The sequence below is a fragment of the Dicentrarchus labrax genome, unplaced genomic scaffold (genome assembly GCF_905237075.1).
Source record: "Dicentrarchus labrax unplaced genomic scaffold, dlabrax2021, whole genome shotgun sequence".
NCBI classification, from domain to species: domain Eukaryota; kingdom Metazoa; phylum Chordata; class Actinopteri; family Moronidae; genus Dicentrarchus; species Dicentrarchus labrax.
The window spans coordinates 8,753,928-8,776,982 of record NW_026136714.1 but is presented as its reverse complement, the minus strand read 5'-3'; the positions used below and the strand labels follow the sequence as shown (position 1 = coordinate 8,776,982).

At 42.7% G+C, this 23,055-nt stretch overlaps 2 protein-coding genes across 7 annotated transcripts in view; both read right to left on the bottom strand.

The window, feature by feature from the left end:
- Positions 1 to 6,546, bottom strand: part of osbp2b (oxysterol binding protein 2b) — a 50,035-nt gene extending 43,489 nt beyond the window's left edge. Inside the window, exons 1-3 of one of the 6 annotated variants that reach the window (XM_051423641.1) lie at positions 5,992 to 6,131; positions 1,774 to 1,874; positions 109 to 230 (exon numbers count right to left, since the gene is read on the bottom strand). In XM_051423641.1, coding sequence (XP_051279601.1) covers positions 109 to 230; positions 1,774 to 1,874; positions 5,992 to 6,013 — 245 coding nt within the window. In that variant the 5' untranslated portion in view covers positions 6,014 to 6,131. Of the gene's footprint in view, positions 1 to 108; positions 231 to 1,620; positions 1,669 to 1,773; positions 1,875 to 5,991 lie in introns of those variants that run through there. The other 5 variants (XM_051423642.1, XM_051423640.1, XM_051423643.1 and 2 more) reach the window with 5 other exon arrangements.
- Positions 6,547 to 7,540: 994 nt separating this feature from the next.
- Positions 7,541 to 21,309, bottom strand: rasl10a (RAS-like, family 10, member A). Its single transcript, XM_051423654.1, has 3 exons — positions 20,236 to 21,309; positions 11,724 to 11,848; positions 7,541 to 9,707 (listed from the first exon to the last, which is right to left on the bottom strand). The coding sequence occupies exons 1-3, from the start codon at positions 20,449 to 20,451 to the stop codon at positions 9,437 to 9,439; spliced, it is 612 nt and encodes a 203-aa protein (XP_051279614.1). The 5' UTR covers positions 20,452 to 21,309; the 3' UTR covers positions 7,541 to 9,436.
- Positions 21,310 to 23,055: the final 1,746 nt, after the last annotated feature.

The window sequence follows — 23,055 nt, the reverse complement described above, 5'->3', positions numbered from 1 at the left end:
ATTCATTTGAAAGCTTCTCTAGTGCAGTCATCCATTCATGAAACTTGCATTAGCTATTGTTAAAGAAATGGTATAGTCTGAACTTCAAATTCACTCAGCATGACCTGCCTGCCCTGCTGTGAGTGTGTTGAATTGTGGATATTCTGTGTAGCCTCCACGAAGACCAACTGTTGCACATTCAGTGGGCCACAGTAGTCTAGATAACAAGGCCATTGTCTGGCTCCAAGCCTCTGTAGTGAACAAAACCAAACAATGAATAACAGCGTGAACAAAGAGAGAACTGAGTGTGAGAGGTGGGAAAAAGAGAGAGAGAGATAGCAGGGGGGAGAGCCAAAGTCGCAGAGCAAGAGATTAGAACAAAGAGCAAGGGCAAGAGTCTTGTATGTATACGCACTGTGCAAGTCTTAGCCAAATGTACAGACTGTATGTTTCTAAAAACAATCTTCCAATAAAACAATGGCTGCATGGCCTGACAGTGCACACGACTATAGCAGAAATGTTAATATTGTTGTACCCCATCCAAAACAAAAGAGGAAGTAGCATATCTATGAGAAAGTTATTCTACGTCATGACTTTTTTACTACAACTAATATGGTTAATTAAAAGCAAAAAACTCAAGAGACAAGACATTGCATTTACAGTTCTGTGGTGAAGAGCTGGCTGGCTCCCTGTCATTCTGTCACTGTTAGACAAGATAAGCTGCAGGGATGGACCATCATGGCCCTCAGAGAGCTGAGTGTATGCAGGTCTTCACTGCAGCCACGGGCAGCTGATTTTGCTGATTAACACCCTCGACCAGAGAGCAGCAACTAATCAGCGAAATCACATGCTGTGGTGTTTGTTTAAACAAACATATCCTCAACCATTTGTGTCACATGATTGCCCATCCATACTCTTGGAAACAGCCACTTTGAAGCATGCAGGCATGCGATCATGTGGATGCGTCTATATTTGTCTGTGGGTGCTAACATCCATTCATTCATCCTCAGTGAGCCCTCACTGCCACCAGCAGCTGCTGCTCAACAACTAAAATCTACAGCAGCTCCAGTCTCAGTCAACACTGACAAGGTGGCTGCCGCCTTATTAAGTCAGAGGTTGAAGTGTATTTATAAGTTCTACCAGGCAGTGATTTCCCTCACACTGCTTCTACTGGCTGAAGTCAAGTCTTGTTATAATGCCAATCCAGAACAAGCGCTTCAGTGTACTGCTCCTCTGCTGGCGCTCTCTGCACATCAGTTGTGCAGACAAGACCGCACTGGGGCCATGCGAAGCCGTGCGGAGGGCGGGCAGGGATCCTGAACAGCCCAGTTTCCAGCCGAGCCCAGCCGAGCTCAGCTGCAGAGTCCTGGCTGTAAGTGGGTCAACAAACTGAATGTGCTGTTGATGAGTAAGATGAGATCCCTGCTGATCGCTTCTGCCCTGTGGGGAAGAGAGGCCATGCACAGGCCATGAAATTATACAGTCAAGGAAACTACAAAAAGCTGGGAAAGAGAGATAAAGACTACGGGGGCATTAATGCACTAGTAGGGGAGGGGGCAAAAGTGAGTGGGGGCAGCTGAGGGCAATGACAGAGGGTCCTGCATGTTGCGGTGAGCCAGGAGAGAAGGCTGTGTGCTTTACCTGTCAGTCCCCTGCGCACACATCCTCATAAAACACAAATCCACCGATCTGGAGCATGTAATGACAGAATAACAACCGGTGAACAACACACAACAAACGGCCATAAGCATGTGGAGGCATACACAGACAGGCAGAGGAAAAAGGACACAGTACCCAGAGCATGAGAATGTAGATAGGTTTTGTTGTGGCTGAGGGCTGAAATATCACAAGACATGGAGGGAGAGAGCCAGAGAAACGCTGGGGAACGTGTCGTGCTGAAGATAGAAAGGAAACATAAGACAAGAAAACCAAAGCAATGATACTGTAACATGGACAGCATGACATGACCTGCTGAAAGCCTGAAACAATGAGATGGGGAGGAGGGTGAGACTCCCTGCTCTCTTTAACGTCACTCTGCTCTCACCTTTACAAAAAAAATACCACAAAGACCACCCGGACAGGTACGCACACAGAGATACTTTTACATACATACACACACACACACACACACACACACACACACACACACACACACACACACACACACACACACACACACACACACACACACCCCCCACACACACACACACACACTGTAGCCAAGTGCTAAGACAGACGAAGAGCCCATTAACAAGATTAGATCACAACATCCACATCTCTTGCTCCAGTCACTCTGCTGATGTGCCAGGCTACTAAACAGGGTTCAGGCCAGCCTCTACCCTCCAGCTGGGCCCATGGTTGGTTGGCTCACAGCTCTCCTGCCACGCCTCCCTGCACCCAGGAGCTTATTTGTGCCAGCAGTAACACCATAACCTGACTCTCCTAAAGGGACACGACTGGTGCCGAACCCCAACTGAGCACTTAAATTGATGCTATCTAGTTACTCTCCTGCAGCTGAGAAGGAAACGTGGCAGGCCTACTTTACCATGAAAGACAAGGCAGGATTCACTGATACGGCAGCTCCAATAGCACTCAAAGCCTTAATGCCCTGTAATCTTCCCTAAAGCACCCAGCCAGATTTACTTCAAGAGGTGAGTAAGTAGTGCTGAGAGTATTAAAACTGGGAGAGAAAAGTCAATTAAGAAATTAAAAATGAAAGGCTGTTCAGTGAGAGAGGAAGGACAAAGATCTTGTCACATGTCCTGGTGAGAATGGCGCAATGAGGCTCTTTCTGTGATATAAACTTAAAAACACGAGACATAAGGCTGACGTGGAATAAAAGACAGCCAGCCTTGCAGAGTCAGAGCCAAAAGTAATCAATAACAAGTGCAACGTTGAATCTCTATAAAACTCATTACAGTTTAACAGGCGCAAGTGCTGAGTGTGTCAGTCCATCCACAGAGTCGAAGCATTGATCATGGTCCTCTATTGCCCTTTGGCTTTTCAGCAACAAGTAATAAAAGAAAGCCTTTGCAGGCCTTGGGGATAAAAGTGATCCCTCAGGTTATTGGCTAGACTGTCAAGGCAGTCAGTCACTATTGATTTAAACACAAACTGACCTTTTACAAAGGGCAAACAAATATTACAAAAAAAATCAAACAACTGATCATTGCATCTTGGGCTCCATCTGACGTGACGTGAGTCGCTTGGGCTTTAAAGTGCATCCTCTTATGATAATCCATTGTGAAACGCCCATCCATCAAATCATAATATAGACTTATCCGAAGTGACATCATTAAATCCCTAAAAAGGGGGGTTTATGTTATGTTTCTTACAGTGCTTCAACTTCAAAGACAAACAAATACTGATATTATCTATGTCAGAGCAGCAACCGTGAACTTACGTGTTATTAAAATAAAGTGTATTCTGTGTATTCGTCTCATAAGTGTAGGACAAGAACAAAATGGTTCGGCAGGAAGTGTACATCTGAGATGCAACAGAATTATCACTTGACATACACTGGGGAAACTTTAATTAACATGCTGTCACATTTGTCAGACTGTTTCCCTTTTACTTCACTCACAATAGAAGTGCAGATAGTCAGCCAGTGAAGGCACAGACAGAGGCGCACAAAGCCTGAAGTCAGACACACACAATGTGGTCTGCCAGGAAGACATCAGTGGAGAGGACAACTCGTGCGCTTCACTGCCTCTGTGCTCAGATGTCGACGGGCTACCTTTACTTCAGGGAGAGCAGTCACCTTACAACATAATGGACTATTAATAGAGGGTAGAGGCAACAGGCATATTTCCTTTCACCCCAAGCTAAGGGCAGAGAAGGGCTTTGGCTACCAAACCTCTGTGTCAAATAACAGTATTGACAACAAAAGAGAATCTTGAGAAAGTGTGGCACTAGGATGTAAGACTGTAGCGTGGGATGAAATGGGCTCCAGATGTAGGGTTTGATGAGATTTGTTTGCAAGCACAACCAGCAGTGAATGTTCTCTATCCGATCTCAAAATGTCTATTGTTTTGAAGATTGCATTTATGACTGTTGGAGCTGAAAGGAAGCATAGTGACTCCAAATTTTGCCTTGCAACCAGACAACCCAGACTCAAACCCCTCAACACTGACAATAATTCACTCTGCAGAAGAGCCTTTAGACAAGCCAGTGAATCCATTCCTGCTGCATGGGCGATTCTGCACTTTAACCTCTCAGCAAAAGATGGCATTTGAAAAGACAATTATCCTAGAGGGATCATCTTTGTGTCACATTAATTATTCTTATTACGGCAAGCAATTATAGTTTGCATTAACACGTTTAAGCCAGAAGTTAGAAGGTTTTAAAAAAAACCCACTCATATCTGATTTGTGAAGGCATTTAAACTTGCAGTCACAGCTTTGACTAATAGCACTGTTAGCAGAGGAAGGTGAACTCCAGCGGGTGCGCCTTCAACCATTTAATTAGGAAAACTGGGTCAGATGGGGTGAACAACTGTTGCGATAAATACTCCGTCTCTCCTTTTATGTGGACCGTGCATATGCACAGGTGGTTCCTGGTGAGGCGTCATTAATTGCTTCATGTCCATGTCATAGTGCAAACGGTCCAAATGTTGGGTCTACTCATGAATTGGTATTCTGGGCAATAGAGACACTTTTAATATTAAGTTTAAATTGGTTATAAATAAAACTTCCTAATACACCAAAGGCACTGTGACCTAGAAGGCGATACAAGTGGTGTGTTTGAATGTTGATGAAAGAAGAGGTGAGCTGGTTAAACATGCAAGAGCCAAGCAATGAAAGAGATGAGAAGTATCAAGCTCTTGTGTGCAAATAATCATAACTCACAGGTCCATTTATAGGGTTTCTTTTTTAGAGCCTTCAACCACATCACACAATCTTTTTAAGGGAATAAAGCTGCGAAAATGATCGAAAGTGGACGATAAGGGTTGATATATTTTGTCACACATAATGTTCCCAAGGTCAAGACTGAACTTCCTCAGACTAGATCATGTGACTGGTGTAATTTCTCCTGCTAGTAAGGTTGTATGAACATTAGACTGACAATGACAAAGCTGTTCTTGTTCAGTTTAAGCCAGTAAATCAACAATAATACTCTTTATGTACTTCATGCTGATCTCCAGTTATTCAAGTTGCTCTGAACACCCAGTAAAGTCTTCTCTCTCTCTCTCTCTCTCTCTCTCTCTCTCTCTCTCTCTCTCTCCTTTGTGTTAAAGCAAACTAAATATGTTAAAGAACAACTAAATATGTTTGAATGATTTAATATTTCCATGCTGTAGCGCCCTCTACACACACACACACACACACCTGTGGAAACCTGACTCCCTGGCGAGACGCACCTGAGCCACAGGTGTTAAAGGCTATTACATATTGCTAACGATGGCTCCCAGCTAGAAACTGCGTGATCAGAGTGAAGAAGAAGAAGAAGAAGATGAAGATGAGGATGATAAGCGACCGTCTCTGGTTACACTGAGGGGGGCTCGGCATCGTCAGCCAATGCAATGAGTGAATCAATATCATATGGAATACAAAAGTTGACAAACAGACTCACTGAGATATAAAAGAGAGAGTTAGGACGCGTTTAAAGAGCAGCTGTAGTGTCCAACTGAGGCTAGCGGGCTAGCTTAGTTTGCTAGCTAACGTCGGTGCCACATTTCTGTCACTTTACTGACTTAAAAACATTACTGCTGTCGCTGCCCTGTGTGTGTCTGTGTCTGGCCCTTCTTTTTCCACGACACACAGTCAGCCAAAGTGCGTTTTTGTTTTTGTTTTTGTTTCTGTTTTGTCGCTGTCAGCTTGAAGTGAACAGCTGACTCTGTCCATTTCACAGCTGTTAGCTTATTAGCCCGCTGCTAGCCAGCTGAGGCAGCCAGCTGTAGTGATGTGCTGACACAGAAATACTCTGGTTGTTATTTTATTTTTATTTTATTTTTTTTACAGAGGAATCTTTGCGTGTGCACAAAAAAGAAATAATAATAATAATAATAATTACCTGTAATATGAAAGCAGGCCATTGCTGAGGACAAACCATCGCCGCTGGTACCCTTTCAAATAGTTGGTCCATTTAAAAAGCCAGCCTTTGTAAGTATCCGAACCTGGCGCCGGGGCCGCGGCAGAGGCGGATGCCGAGCCCTTCCCTTGCTCGCTCATCCTCCGCTCCGCCGCACGCCGAAGAAGGGTGCAGGATAAACCGGGGACAGCGGGGACAGGGACACCACCCCACCGGGTCTACCTGAGCGAGGACGTCGGCACTGACGAGGGAGGGAGCTCGACAGTGGGGAGGGGGAGGAGAAAAGGAGGGTCCGGTCCAGGGCGAGAGAGACCACCGTGAACCCTCTTTCACATGACGCCGGAATGGACACCGAAAGGAAGGACGAGAAGTGATGCCAAGACACTTTGCTGATGCAGACTGCAGAGGATTCAGAGCACAGAGCTGGACCGGATAGAAAGGATATTCCTTACATGGCCTCCATTATCATCTGATAGGGCTGTCACCAAAACAACGCGGATTTCCATGGCGACAGTGCCAAACAGTCCATGGCAGCAGCAACATCGGGAGGGAGCGGCTGCCAACCTGGCCATTCATGAATTGTGGACTTGAATGGAAATGGCCGCTCTATCAACTCCAGTCTATGATTGAGACGTGCACCACGTGATGTTGTTATCTAAACATTCCTAAACATTTGACATGCGGTTTGGATGCTGATCTCAGACCTGATACTGAGTGGACGGATGTAAGGGTACCCTGAAATAGTATATGCAGCAAACAGATGCACAGACATAAATGCACAGAGCGGGGCAATGACAAGCATCTGGCACCTTTTCACAGTTGTTGATGAGCTCAAATTCCCCAGGGCCCCTACCTGTTGATTGACCTTGGGTACAATCCTGTATCATTATCTTAAAAATCACATCTTGTGGAGGATCTTCTGTGTCAAAATGAGTTAATAAATGCATTATTATAGCTTATATTGTGCTGGTATGGAGCACGTTCACACGTACAATTGTGTTTATTTAAAACTGCCACAAACTGACTGTACTTAATCAGGAATTTGGAAGTGACAGGGTACAGGCATAATGCACTTAGCCGCAGATAAATGGGGGTACGGGGATCAATAATGGCCCAACAACAAACTCTTGCCCCTGAGCACCATGACAGGTTAATGTGTCACAGGGAAAATATCCAAAAACATCATCATGAGGTACAGTACCATGGACAGTTACTCATTTACTCAATTACTCAATGAAGTTATTAATTTGTTTATATATTGACTGTTGTCATTATCCCACTGAATGACAGTAGGTTATTATGACACTGGGGCGAGCACCAGATGATCATCTAGGTTTGTCGAATACAATCAAATCCACATTTTAAGCAAAAGTCAATAACTTGAAAGGAGTCAGTGTGTGATGCCTGATCAGTTTTCTGCCTCTGATTTGACTCCTGATAACATCTCTTTACCACAAGGTGGCAATGTTGTCAAAATGATCTGAATGTGGTGTTTAATGTCGCACAGCATTGAAAAGTGACAAGAGTAAAGTTTGCTGTTCTCAAATGCATTTAATAATTCATCATGTGTCCAAAAAAACAAAATTACTCACAGTACTAACACAGTAAAAATAAATACAAGTAACGTTTCTGATAAAAAACTGTAGCCCTTTTTATTTGGAAACGCGCAGCAGACAAACCGATGAGAACTCATGCTACACACAGTTGCTTTCTAGTGTATCTCTGCTACATATTTCTTTTTTTTTTACTAGAAAAAAAAAAAAAAAGACTACACACAGCCATCTGCCCTGATTGAAGGGTTCAACACTACATCTTGGAGAGAATCATGAGCTTGTGCTCTCACATGCCAGTGAAAAACGACCACATTCACTCCACTCAGCTGCTCATTACAATGTCAGAAAAAAAACATGTATTACAAAAATTAAACACAATATCAAATTTAAACATCAGTGCAATTAAAACCCTGACCCGTTGGCTCTACCAACAAAAGCATGCATGTCAATTACCCATGAATCACTCTTATATACAATAGGTCTGCTTACTTTCAGTGCAGCCATGTTCACAAACTACCTAGCTAGGCCTAATCAAATGAAAAAGCAACTGTTAATTTCACAACATTACCAATTAGATACTATTCAGATACTGATATGAAAGCTTTATTAAGGTTCCCTGTGTGCACTCATGGGGTGTTTTGTGGAAGTCGTTGAGCTCTGCTTCGTTATTTATGCAGGATATCTGAGTGCAAGTTGATTACATCTATTGTATGTGAGGCTTTTTTAATATAATATGATGATAGATAGGTCAGTCAGGACATCCCTGTGGGATTTTATTGCTCCTTCCTAATCCAACGCTTCAACATCTGTCTCTTATCTTCTTGTGTCTGTCCCTTGTTTGCCTGAATGTCAGCTATCAAACCTGCCTCTCTCTGTCTCCCTCACTCTCTCTCTCTTTCACACACACACACACACACACACACACACACACGGACACACACACACACACACGGACATCCACATTGCATGCACAGGTTCTTGTTTCAGGCTCTGCAGCCTCCTGCAGGTCTCCAGTTCCCTGGATTTAATGTATTCATCAGAAACAGACACTGAGTGAGGGGAGGGAGCAGATTAAAGCCATACAGTACATCATGATAGGGACTGCAGTATTTTCTGCTGCAAGACAACCTTAAAACACCCTTCATCTGAACAAACTGCTTTTACCGTAGGCCAAGTTTGAAACAGGGACAGGGGAAGAACAAAAAATATGCAGGCTACTTCTCAGAATCTAAAATTAAACTCCATCTAATCGTATCTGTACATTTCGAGATAATCTCCCCAGAAATGGAGCATAAGCTATTTTCTGCTCTGTATTTTTCTATCTTGTTCACCGTTAACTGCACACCCTCAAAGAAATCCAAATGTGTCTGGTATGAGCGTCCGCTGCTGACCTTACTGAATATGACAAATTGAAAAGGAAGACTCGATGATATTGCTGCCTCTCCGTTTTGAGTCTCACAAACACAGCTTCCATCCTGTCAGGCTCAGCTACAGCCATAAGACAGCCCCTCTAGACCTGCTGCTGCGTAATGTGGGACAGCCTCAAATGTGCAACTGTCTAGTTGATGTGAGGAAAAATAACTGTGCTATTCTAGTCATATTGGTTTTCACCTTGCTTCCTCTTCTTCTACCTACCTACCTACCTTCCTTTGCATCTATACATTTGGCAGAATTGGACAAGGAAGTGGTTGGATGACCATGTGTGAAATTTTAGTGTCTTTTACAGCGCAAGAGTCTAATAAACCTCATTATGAAAAATCAGCTCAGTAAAGCAGGAGGCCACAGGGTATATTTCCAGCCATTTAGATAAAAAGTCCTTTTTCTCCACTGCCGCTCCACTCCTAAGGTGAGAGGGGTGGAGGGAGTTCTCTGGGTCACATGATGGTGCAGCGATTCCTCTGTAGCGCCCCCTGCAGACGGATGGAGGTGTGGTTCTGGCGCATGCCCCGTGCCACAGCGATGCCCAGCAGCTCTTTGAAGAGCAGGACTACGTGCCAGTTAAACTTGGCAGAGCACTCCACATAACCACACTTCCAGGTCTTCTTCACCAGCACTGACACGGCCCTTCGAGGCATAAAGCGCTGCCGCTGCAGATCTCTCTTGTTACCCACCACCAGGATTGGCACCTCACTACTGCTGCCTTCCCTGCAGGAGCATGAGAGAGGTGGGAAAAAAAACAAACAAACAGAAAAAGGTTAATTTCAAAAAGCACAGTTATCATCGTGGTGTTTGTCACAGTGGTTGGCTGGGCGTGTGCAAGATGTCTGTGTGCAGTTTTTCCTTCTTTCTGAGGTGTGCGGGGGTGGACTGGAGGATTACAGCTCACAGGCTCAAGGGGCCTCCCACCACACTCTGCAGCAACTGGTTTACAGCATTATGAGGTGTGAAACTGTAACTGCAAGCCAGAGGTAGGCATATATTACTGATTCAAGACTTGTGTTTGTAATCCTATAGTGTTAATGAAAAACATCAACATCCAGGAATATGTTATCAAGGCCAACCATTCCCAGTAACACCTGATTGGTGGTGGTTTGGAAATCCAATCTGATGCTCTACTTAAAAGGAGAGAGTGGAAAAAAGCAGCTACAAGAGGAAATCCAGGATTAGACTGAGCAATATCATGAAGGAAAGAAGGCTGATTATATAAATCGGATTTCTAACAAAGAGATTAATTTTTACTTTGAAGACTTTCTGTTTGGTTGGGGGCCAAAGTCAGTGGAGATGAAAGCTTTAATTATTGTTTTTCATGAAAAATAACATTCCAAAAACTACTGAAGGTCAAATTTAACTCACTTTTAAAATCAGGTACATTGTGAAACTTGAAGGAGACTTGCTTGAGCTCAATGTCAGCTGATCTATACATTGTTAAAGCTTCTGCAATAACAATTTATCTCTTCCTCTTATAATTACTAAAGCTTTCTTTTTTGATACATCATGCATCATCTTCTGACAAGGACTCGCATACTTATGCATATTTGCACGTCCGCCTGCCTCGACAGATGGACAGATAGCTCGACAGAGAGGAAGACACAGAGAGAGAAATGTACAGTACAATTTTTCAAGCCCTGAGGCGTTCTTTAAAGATATAGGGTTGAAAAACACATCCCAGTAATCATCTCACTTTTCCCCTTTTCACAGGTTGGGTGCACATAACAGATTTAAAATAACTCCTTGCATATCTGCTCGAGGAGTATTTTAGTAGAACAAGATGTACTGTGTGTACATCTTGGCAGGCTTTGTGCTAGACGGCTAAAAAAAAAAGGTTATTCTGGATGTATTTTGTCTGCGTTTTAAGCATATATACAAAGAAAAGTAAAATAAACAGATACATTCTTTATAGTTTACATCTACAGTACAGCCACCCTCTGCTGCAACAGCCTCCATTATTCATGATTTCAGTTAATATACAGTATCTGTCCCTTCTCCGCCCTTTCCTTCCCTCCTCCAGTCTGACCTTAGATTTCTGTCCGATGATTACACATTTCTCCTGTTTTCCATTCCTCTCGCATTCACCCTTCCTTCCCCCGCTGCTGGTGATAATGTTTTTTTGTCAAGGTCCATAAACATTCAGGGTAACACATTTGGAACCGTAGGAAGGTGAAGATGATCTGTGCAGTGGCAGTTTGGGCATGTACAACATAGCAGAACAAATGAGGCCACTCATTGCACCTTTCAATATGTAAATAATATGGAGACAGCGTCAATGATGAGAAGGTGATGCCTTTTCTTGGTGCTTTTTGGTTCTTGTATTGGTTTAACCCAAGAGACCTTTATTGTATATTCCTCTGGTTCTCAAGCCTCCTGAATTTTGCGGCTGCGCTCTGTTCAGTAAAAGCACAAATACCCTAAAAATAATCTTTAAATCACTAGTGACATATCAGCCGGCTCTCATGCAGCAATGCCAGAATCAAATGTCATTACTGAACTGTCAGGATGCAGGGCGGAGTGTGCTGAATTAAAAGATATTACCACAAGCAGACTATCTATCACTGTCACACTGTCACAAATGCGTAATTGTACGGCTTTGTGGCAGGATTGTGAAATTGGATGCTGTCTCCAGACTGGTGACACTGTGATGGCATTAAAAATCATGTGTGAGGGTTAACAAGCTGTGTGTCAGTGGTCGTATGTTCTGGAAGCAGTATTGCCGGGTGACCATACCTGTGCTCCACTATCTGCTGTCTGATCATCTTGACGTATTCAAAGCTCTCCACGCAGCAGATGTCGTAAACCAGGATGTAGGCGTTGGCATTGCGAACACCTCTGCAGCGCAAATCCAGCCACTCCTGAAGGACAGACATATAGAAAAACAGTATGACCTAGACATGCGAGCAACATGTAACCTTGCAAGGCAGTTGGACTTGCAAGATCACAAAATTATCAGGTTTCAAGCAATGCACTTGTGTCTATCCACAGTGGTTCAGACCAATCCGTGTCCTAAGATGAACTACTGGCAGCTTCGACATGAGCTACTCGTAGGTGTGTGTGATAAGTGTGAGGAGTGACACATTTTATCAGAACTGGAGAGTGTTTCTTCATTGATAGAAGAGCAAAGAACAGCAATGAAGGCGATAGAAAAGATGTCTCTGCTCTTTACCCGACTGGTCATTATGTGGTTTGTTGATCTGATTGGTCTGAAGTTCGCCTGTGATAGACAGTGATAGAAAGATTGGTTCATCCAATCACCTGTCAGTATATTTTGTAAGTGTCTGCCCTTTTCCAAATGGTTTCCAACAACAACGTCCTAGATGGTTCTGTGTAATAAACTATGTGGTGCAGTCAGGTTAAGCAGCATGATTCTGGGAAAAACAATCTTTGGTCCAGACTGAACTATCTCAACAACTATTGAATGGATTGCAATGAAATGGTGCCCAGAGAATTAATCCTATTGACCTTGGTGATCCTCTCGCCAAGGTCGCCACCAGCAAGTCAACGTCTTTATTTATCCTGTGAAATATCTCAACATCTACCGCATGGATTGGCAGATTTAGTTCAGACACTCAAGGTTCTCTGACAATGAACCCCTCTAACTTTAGTGATCCCCTGACTTTTCCTCTAGCGCCACCATGAAGTGAATATTTGTGGATTTGACTGAATGTCTTGACAACAATTGCTATGACTTCGGGTACACTCATATTCATGTCCCAATTCTAATGGCTTTGCTGATCCTCTGACTTCTCGTGTAGCGCCACCATCAGGTCAATGTTTTTATTTGTCCAATTCATTGGTTTAAGACGAAATATCCGCTAAACTAAAGACATTGCCATTAACCTCAGTTGTACTATGTGGTTAGTGCCAGTTAGCAAATGTTAACGTGCTATACTAAAATGGTGAACATGGTAAATATTGCCATCATCATGTTAGCATTTAGTTTAGTTTATGTGACACAATGATGTTGATGTTTCCATGACCTCATAGATCTGCCACCATATAATGCACCTACTTATAGAGTGCAGTTAGCTGAAGAGCATGTGGCATTCCTGAAAATATTCTAAGCACTTTAGCTCAAAGTCATAGTTCGCCAGCCCCTGCTGCTTAGCCTCTGTGAAAAAATGCAGAGTCAATGAAGTCTGAGAGCTGGCGTGGGTCTGGGAGTCTCACAGCCTAGAACAAAGTAAGCACTGCACAGTGCCCTAGCTACGCATGTTCAAGGACAATGACAGAGGTCACAGCTTATAAGAGATAAGCAAACATGGAGCCTTCTGCCAAGAGAAGAGGAGAAAAGGAACGCATACTACTGTTTAACATTATGTGCTGCTTGGCTAGGCTTTGTAATGCCGTGCACATGCAGCGGGGCAAACAGCAACATTTGTTTGATGGTAATGAGTTTCAAACTGTAATAAAAACACATGGCACCAGTGGGTACATTTGCACCTTACTGTGGGACAGTTGCTTCAACAGAAACACACTGACCCATTCTTCTATTCATGCTGTGTTTCCCAGAGATCTCACCAACCCACCATCACCGCTGTCACCGCCTCCAACAGCATGCAATGAATTTATAAGCATTTGATCTGATGAAAGAGGGAGAGGAAAACAGAGGAACTTCGGGGGTGGGAAGAAAAGATCTGCTGAGGGTAGGGACACGTGAAAACAAATGCCCTGAGAGAATGTCAAAAAGATGAAAAAAGCAGCAGTGGATCAAGGGATGAGCAGACAGGGTGTCAACATAACCTCTGGGGTGCACGAACACTGCTAATGAAGGGTCTGGAGACTGAGAGACTGTCAGAAACTGTGTGCAGGTTAACTCAATTCTGTTCTTTTCAGTATAAATAAGCAGGCAAACAGAGGATACAACCAGACCTTTTCAGTGCTAACTGTTATGCACAAACTATATGGTAGCACTTTAGAGATGTACAGAGATTAGACATAACAGTGTAACAATTTCATCACAGAAGATCTTAAAGGAATAATAGACATTTTGGGAAATACATTTATTCACTTTTGTTGCAGAAGGAGAAGATTGATACCACTTTTGCTTTTCTACACTAAATATGAAGCTACTTAGCTTAACTTAGCACAAAGACTGGAAGCAGGGAGAAACAGCTAGCCTGGCTCTGTCCAAAGATAACAAAATCTGCTTATGAGCACCTTTAAAGCTCAATAATTAATCCATTATATGTCAGTTGTTTCATCTGTGAAAAATAGCAGGTTGTGTTTTTAGAGGTGGTTATGTGCTAGACTATATCTTGGCCGGGTGCAGTGATTTGTCGTCACTGTGAAGTTGCCAGGCAACCAGCGGAGACTCCAAGTCACTCATCAAAACGGATAAGCATATTCCGTAAAATGCTGATCTAAGTTTCATTACCAGCAAGTTTGTTTCACCTTGTGACTATGACACTGTATGTATGTTTATGTTTTGAGCACAGAGAAAGAATTTGGTTTGAAAAAAGATTTAAATTTTAAAAAGATTAAATAAATTATTTCACAAAATGTCTTACACACACACACACACACACACACACACACACACACACACACACACACACAAATGTAAGTCCATAATTGACCACAACTGAAGCAGTTTATTTTTTCATATGTTGCAGGGATTTTCAAAGCTGCCCTGCTTGATGAAGTAAATAATTTGGCTTTGTGTTTTTTGACTGATGCACCTGCATCACAGGCACAGAGGATTTGGCCTCTTTGGAGCTCTGTTTGTTGCATCGTGTTGCTTTGAAAACTCAGATATCAAAGTGCTGATTATCAGACACCTTTTAATTTTTATGACTCTGATTAGCATCAAGCTAATGTAACCCTTATGTGTAGCAGTGTTTGCAACGATAACTGAACTGATTACTTTTGCATATGGTGTTTACAGTACATTATTTCTTCTGCCTACTGCAACAGCTTGTACAACTTCAAATAGTAGCGTGCGAGAAATCTAATTACATTGCTCGCGAGGTTGGAGAAAATATGCTTTTCAAATCAACATACTCTACAGACAATCTGTACAAATAAGATCAGCTGATAATTTGTGACAGGAGAGGCTAAGGGAGCAGGCGATGATCAGTGTAACTTCTAATGATGATAACACTAACACGTCTGTGTCAGCGAGGAATAATTTGCCTTCTTTCAATTTGGAAGAGGGTGTTTGAGGGTTTGTGTGTAGGTGAGTGTGAGGAAGAAACAGCCTCACACATCAGCAGGGAGATAATGAGGCCGATCAGGCACAGAGACAAACATGTGGCATGAAAATCGTTGCCATCAAAAGTGAAAGAGAAAGGGGGTGCACTGTGTTGTGAAAACTGGTATAAATGTAATTATTTTCCGTCTCTCTCCAGGTTGAATGAGTTTTCAGAAAGGAAAACATGTCACAGAAGATATGATTTCTACTGTAATTTTTTCTTGTTGCTTTTATGGTAGAGTGTCCAATACAGTTTAAATCCAACGTCGTGCCAAGCAGGCAAACACTTCTGAAAATATTCACCTATTCCTGCCAAACAAACAGGACACATTCCCCGTCATAGCACAGCATATTAAGACCATTTTCTGATAATTAAGGCAATTGACAACACTAGATGCACACATTGGCTTCAATCGCAGCCTCTGTAGGACTAAAAATAGCAGCTTGTGTTGTCATCTCATATCTCTTTCTCATCCAAGTCCTGTTTTTAAATGTGGAGGATGGACTAGAAACAGCAACACTACTTCTCCAAACCAAAACAAGATGCAAAAAGAAAGAAATGAAGAATAAGAGCAGGGAAGACAAGACAGCGCTGCATTACCTGGCTAATAAACTGAAATCAAATGCATTTAAAATGCATGTGTGGGCATGTTTATTTGTGTGTGCTTGCAGGATGTGACAGTGTGCTTGTGGGAGCGTGAATGTGAAGTGTGGTGCCACTGTCTGTATCCTCCAGTCGGCCTTCTTAACAAAAAGAGCATCTCATCCTTCACTCCTCAAGAGCCAAACAGAACATGTCTCCCTGACAACCGCAGGCCATGGTCAGTTTTAAGCAGGCTATGACAGAGCTGTATTGTCTCCTGATACTAATGGAGGCTAACTGAAATGGGTGGTTGTGATGGATCAATATTAAGCACAGGAGGGACACCGATGTAACCTGGTGGGGGATGGGTGCCTAATAATTAGAGTAATGTCACACATACGCCACGCTGACTGATTTACAATTAAAATCTATTACATCCCCTGGGAATAAAGCTCCCATTACTCACTGGTGACCTATACCGGGCAGCCAATAAAATCTGTAGGTCTTTTGTTCTTTTATAAGTAATTTGAGATGATAATGTAGAGGATGGTCTGCTGCTGGTTTCGTGCACTGACACATAATCCCAAAATGTGACTTATAAATGGGATTCAAATGCAGCAAATCTTGGAAAACCTTATTCACATTAAAAAAGCCTAAGAGAATAGTTCAAGATTTTCGGAAATACGCTTGTTTGCATGATAGCTGGGAGTTCAATGAGAAGATTGATACCACTTTAATATCTGTAAGGTAAACATGAAGTTATAGCCGGTTAGATTAGCTTAGCATAAAGACTGGAAATATGGGGGCAAACAGCTAGCCTGGTTCTGTCCGAAGGTAAAACAAAATTCACCTTCCAGCACCTTCACAGCTCACTAACTGACACGTTATGTCTCATTTGTTTAATCTGTACACTGTGTAAAACAACCACTGTCTTGGACCAATGATGTGGTAATTAATGAGTATTAACAGTGTTGTTAGGCTGATTTTCAGTCTTTATGCTAAGCTAAAGCTAACCATTTCATGGCAGGACCTTCATATTTAGCATACAAACTTGAAAGTGGTATCATTCATCTAATCTAACTATCAACAAGAAGGCAAATAAGCATATTTCCTAAAATGTTGAATTATTCCTTTAACTATGCTTGACAATGATGACTCTACTAATTACAAAGCTGTTGTTTATGATGTTAAATGTTTCTAAGAATTTTACTTACAGTAAGTTTTCTAATTGTATTAAGTTTAATTTAAAAGACACCACTAAAACTTTCCACTGTGAGCAAAAACTTTGACACACAAATACTGAAATGGTTTGTTCAGCTCATGTAGGCTTCACAGATGCACACATCATATGTCTACCACGTCTGCGAGAGTCAAAATGACACAATGCGTTACATGAAAAGCAATAATTTCCACCTTGCTATCAGACATGGTATCGACAGAGATAACTGAGAAGAATGTCCAGAAAGAGCAGGAAAGGGAGAGGGAGCGTTTTGTGTGGGAGGAAGTCATGGAGATACATAATGGCAAGAATAATAAAAAAAAAAAAAGAACAAGAAAAATCACTGCTGAATCCGCTGTCAGGCTTAAATCCATCTGTCATCACATCCTATTGACACACTGTAACAGATGCTCTCTAAATGCAATGCTATCAGCAACAGACAGACATACCGCAAAGCAAACAAATCATTACACTATCGCAGCCTCGCAGTGAGATAATAGAAACCTTGCCTGTCTCCAGCATCGGAAAGGGTAAAAATTGTTGTCTGTGTGGTTAAAATGGGGTCACAAGTAGACTGCGAGAACATTACTGTTCTTCTTTCAAATATAATCTGAACTGATGAGAAATTGCCACGGTGCATAAGCATGGAGGCGTACTGACTCACTCCATTCTGCAGCTTATTCATCACAAATTTCAGAGGACATTATAAAACCTCATTCAGTAACCCTTACTTCGACAGTGTCCATTAAACCCTGTGCAACCTTTCTAATTGTCTGCAACAGATTCCTACTGTCTCCTCTGTTGGTCTTTTATTCCCAGAAGTATTCCAGCAGAGAACTGTGCTTTAATTCAATCTGTTGTGTACTGCAAGTACATTTCAATCAGGTTTCGTTGTGCCGGCGCTCCGCTGCTCCTGACCCATGCTACATCTCTCTGCCCACGGGGTAAATACAGAGCAGGACGGTGAGTCAAAAATGCCCCATTTCTCATCACCGCTCTCGCTGTGAATAGAGGACGTCACCGGACAAAGCAAAGAGAGCAGGTTTCTGAACAAGCAGGACATGGCAGGAGGGGGAGAAGAAAAAGTACAGCAGGCCTCTCGGGGTCATTCCTCAGCAAATGAGTAACCATAAATCTGTCTGATAGAAATGTTGTGGCAGCACTCGGCTAATGGTTTTCTCTGCCTGTATACCTTCCACAATGGGCCTGCCAAACAGGCGCCCCTCTTGCTGCCCTACACTTTGAAATGAGCATGAAAGGTTCACACTATATGATACAGCATGTTATCAAGCTGCGTGTGCTTGAAAGCTTTCTCATGTGACTCAACCTTTGGGACACACACTAGCACTCTCGCACGTGAACTCATGAGACTCATCCCGTCTTATTACTGCTTTCTGCTCACACCTACCAACATGTTCCCTAATGGGGGTTAAACACCATTTAGCAGTAGAAGGAAGAAACTCAATCAGTCTTTACATAGGGTCTCTGTGGACAGGAAACAATGAAGTACTCTGCAGACCTCTTAACACTCTAACTAAATGTTAAATCTAGTAGAACAGCTACATGCTGCTGCAGCCTGACAGGATGATCGCTCTGGCCTCTCAGCCTGCCTGTCAGATGTTTTCTGTGTTAATGCCGGGCTCTCTCAGCGCACAGCAAGCCAACACTTTGGGAGGCCTCTCGTTCAAACTGGGTTTTTTTCTTGTCTCCTCCTTGGCCTGATCTCATTTTCTCAGTGGCACCTCGTCTGTGTAGATAACCACAGCTGTTCTTGGGAGGGCTATGTGTGACACCAAAGGGGAGAGAAGAAGGGACATTTTCAGCAGCAGCAACAGCAGCAGAGTCAGGCATGGTGACCTTGGAGATTTCTATCTTGAAATCGTCACAGCCTCTCCACCAAGGCTGCAATGGGAAGGAGTCAAACACACACCTCAAGTCAACAGAGGCTTGGAGTGGGGGCACTTTGTATCAATACCCAAGTACCTTTCACATATACAGAGACACACACACTAAACCCATATTTGTTGTGCTGGCAGGCTGAGAAATTTGTTTTGTCTTAAAGGATAGGATCCCAGTTTTTTCAGGTCTGTCTTGCACTCACATGCTCATTGAAAAACGTGTAAGTGATGAGAGACAAACTCTACAGTGATGAATCTATCTTCATTCTGTATAAATATGTGTAAATGTGTTCAGCTGGAGCTAATATGAGAGTTCAGTCTGAGTCATTCAAATCAAGTGGAAATCTTTTTAAAGTTACAGCCTTTTTGATATAAAATCCCCACTTTGTCACACTGTTGAGAGCTCATACTGGCTTTGGAATGAGGACTGTGGATTTCGTCTCCCATCACTTACATGAGAATTGCTTTAAGTGACCTCTTCTAGGCTGCTTTGGGAAAGAAAAACAATAACAGTGTCACTATTATACACATATGAGCTTTGGGGTATTGTTTTAAGACAGACCTGAACAAATGCAAACCTGTTTGTAAAAGAAAAAAAACTGAAAGATGAAAAGCAACAAGAAAGGTTCAGACAAAGCTACAAATCTGCTTTGTAAAGTGACTACAAACCTTGGGCATTTGGAGCCACAGTGCATTTTTGCTATGATCCTGCAACCAGATGTGTCTCCGACTAATGAGGTGTGGCATATGACCTGTGGCCATGAATAAAAGGGCAAGCTGTTCTATTTTTAAATTGGAAGTTTAACCAGGTGCTGTGGCGATGCCTGCAGCACAATCCTGCTTTTATTTTCTGTGCATATGAGCCCCATTGAAGCCTGTCACCACTGCCAGCGGTACACTGTCAACAACTCCTCCGGATATATCTGAACACTTCTCTTAGGAGTCTGCAGAAGACATGTTATGATTATTAAACAACAATATGCAAGCTGGCATTCCTTCCTCATGAGGGGGGGTTGAGAGAGAGAGAGAGAGAGAGAGAGAGAGAGAGAGAGAGAGAGAGAGAGAGAGAGAGTTTACAACGTCAAAGTGAAGCTCTCCGAGGCTTTAAGTCGGTCGGGTCTCCATAGCAACTAGTAGACTAGGGGACATCTGATAGTGATGGAGGAATAAATAAAATTGGTGTTTGTGTCTTTGAGGAACGCCATTGGCTGGGAACAGATGGACACTTGTAAAAATGAAGGAGGGATTAAATTAATTAGATGTGGATCACCAAAGCTTGTATACATCCTAATAAAGTTAAAGTTAAGGGGGGGGGCGTCTACCTACGTCGTCAGACAGAGAAATTATACCTGACTGGAGCTTGATGGAAAGGAGGAGATTGGCGGGACGTCCAAAATCTTCAGCTCATACATGTTCCCGTTGAGAATGACGGAGGGTCTGTACACATATCTGGTCCTGGTCGGCGTGTACACCTCCGAGAAATCGTTATAGATGAACTGGCGGATTATAGAAGTTTTCCCCACTCCGGGAGCACCGATGACTGCGATACTCAGCGTCTCCACCATTCCTGGAGCACGAGTTCAGCACCATGGACAGCGACGACAACAACGACAGATGTGACCGTCCAGAGACACAGCTGGCCGCCGCTGTTCTGTCGCTGCTCTGATGGAATTCAATCCACAGCTGCCCACCCTCCACCTCTTTTTTTTTCTTTTCTTTTTTTTTAAACCAGCAACAATCACATTAAATCACATTAACTGGGTTCAACTGCGTCCAATTAAACGAATCGATGCCCGAACAAATCATCCAGCCGTCGAGCAGAGCGAAGAAACTTTATCTCCAGGCTGAGGTTGCGAAGAAAGGAGCCATGCAGCTCGGAGGCTGTCAGAAATAAAGCTCAACCATGATCACGCAGATGGAGGGATTTTTAGCTGCCTCTGCAATCCAACACAGAGAGAGAAACTCTTGGTTTTCTGGGGACAACCCCAGGCGACCTCGTCCCCTTGAGAGGAAGCGTAAAAGTCCGTCCTTGTTGTCTCCACATGGACATAATCTCACCCAGACTAGACTCTGACCTTGTCCAAGCGCACAGGAGCCCTCGGTGTCTTCATTGATTATCTCGCCCGCACCTCTCACTCATTTCCACCGATGCACCACCACCGCGCTCCTCCATCACAGGGAGGACGGGCGCACAGCCGCCAGCCTCGCAAATACGCTTCCCACGTGTTCTGAAATTGCATACAACCCCATAATCTTCTTTCCTTTTCGATGACAGAGAGATAGACTCACATCTATGTGATTCAAAAGAGAGGAGGCAATCCACACAGCCTGCAGACGTGCATTTTCTGTAAAGGCATCTGGAGCCTATTAACGAGCATTGTGTGTCTGCCGTTGGAGAGACAGGAGCTGGTGAAGACTCTCTCTCTCTCTCTCTCTCTCTCTCTCTCTCTCTCTCTCTCTCTCTCTCTCTCTCATCACTTGCAATATCCCCTGCCCTGCTGCTCATCCAATAGGATCATGTCGTGCGCAAGGCGTGTGAAAGCTTTCAGCTCCCATACGCCGCGCATAAATGGCAAAGGAAAAGGCCACACACACTATACATCATCTTGGCGTGAGGGTCAAAGAGAAGCGGCGCAAGACTGAACATAATGTCTCTGAGGGACACGACTTATTATTAGAGAGGGTCCTCGGGCAGGGCAGGGGGCAATGTGTGCCATCAATCACTGCTGAAACGTGGCAACACACAACTGCCACAGATCCACTCAGCGACAAGTCTGAGGAGTAAACATGAGACATGTTATGGTCCCTCAGAAAAGCTGGATGAGCTTGTAACCTCGGCTTTATCATCATCTTTCCAATGTGGCACCACTTTCTAACGAGACACCGTTATAAAGTTGTAACTAGTGGCTTTATTAAGGTTTAATAAATAATTTATTAATACTTTATAGATGAGTTCTCTAAGCTGTTAATAACAATAACAATGGTTGGTGTTAACCAAGGCTGCATTACCAACCTGGCAAAGCAGGAAACTGCCCTCCAAAGCGGTGGTAGTGGTAGTTTTATTAAACACAAATACTTGGTAAGAACTAACTAAAGCACAATATGAACTGATGGGCGATAAGGGCCTTAAAATGATCATTACAGTGGTGGAAGTAGCAATAATGTAGTGCAAAGTCCTGAATGCAAAAAGTGCAAAAGTAATTGCACCAACATACATCTAAAGTACCAAAAGTAAAAGTACTCATTATGCAGAATGGTCCATGTCAGAAATAATGGTTAATCCATAATGATCTAATCTTAAATCCCTTTCCTTAACTGTACATAATAAGATATCTTTAAATGTGCTTATTTGTGTTATCATAAACTGACTGCCACAAAGAAAACACAAGGGCAGTTAGTATTCAACAGTAGGATCACTGTTCACTGGGGAAATATAAAACAAAAAGCAAATGTACTGCTGGAAGACACACACCTGCCAAAAAAAGGCTTCAGAGCATGGTGACCCAAAAGTTGTTCTTTAATCTGTAAAGCATTGTTAAATTACTCATGAACCATTTATAGTCATTAGTTAGTTATAAACCCTTAATAAAAGGTGCCTTATTTGAAAGTGGTACTCAAAGACCATGAAAAAACCACATCACAGCCATCTTAAATGTGTCAGTGTCATTGATTTCTTAATGTCATACCAAGTTCAAGGATGATGTGAATTTATGAGTTTACCCCCAGATATGTGCAGGTGATTGACGATGTGCTATAAAAACACTCGGATCATATAGCCGTTAATCTTTCCAAAGCTAGAAGTCAAACATTGGTCACATAATCAGGTTTGGTGGATAATTTGAAGGCTGGTTTCATTATATTTTAGACTCAGTATGTGTAAGTTTGGTAACTTTAAATAGGTAAATATTGTACTTTTTACAACATTTATCTGACAGCTGTATTCACTTTGAAGATTTAAGTTTTACACACAATATATAGTCAGTTGATAAAATATGATACATTATAGATTATTACTACCCTACAGTATAAAAAGTGGTAAAAATTAGCTGCCACATAAAACGCTGCATACACTGTTAAATATACATTCTGCTGTACTTTTAATATATTAAATCAATTTTGCTGCTAATACTTTTGTTAATCTATTTTAGTAAAATTTTGATGCAAGACTT

Bases quoted from the DNA above. Each gene is read 5' to 3' on its own strand.
- rasl10a (XM_051423654.1), bottom strand. From the start codon at position 20,451: ATGGTGGAGACGCTGAGTATCGCAGTCATCGGTGCTCCCGGAGTGGGG. The intron at 11,849-20,235 runs GTATAATTTCTC...TCTGTCCTTCAG, and splicing joins TTCCATCAAGCTCCAGTCAG to GAGTGGCTGGATTTGCGCTG. The intron at 9,708-11,723 runs GTATGGTCACCC...ATGCTCCTGCAG, and splicing joins CAGCAGATAGTGGAGCACAG to GGAAGGCAGCAGTAGTGAGG.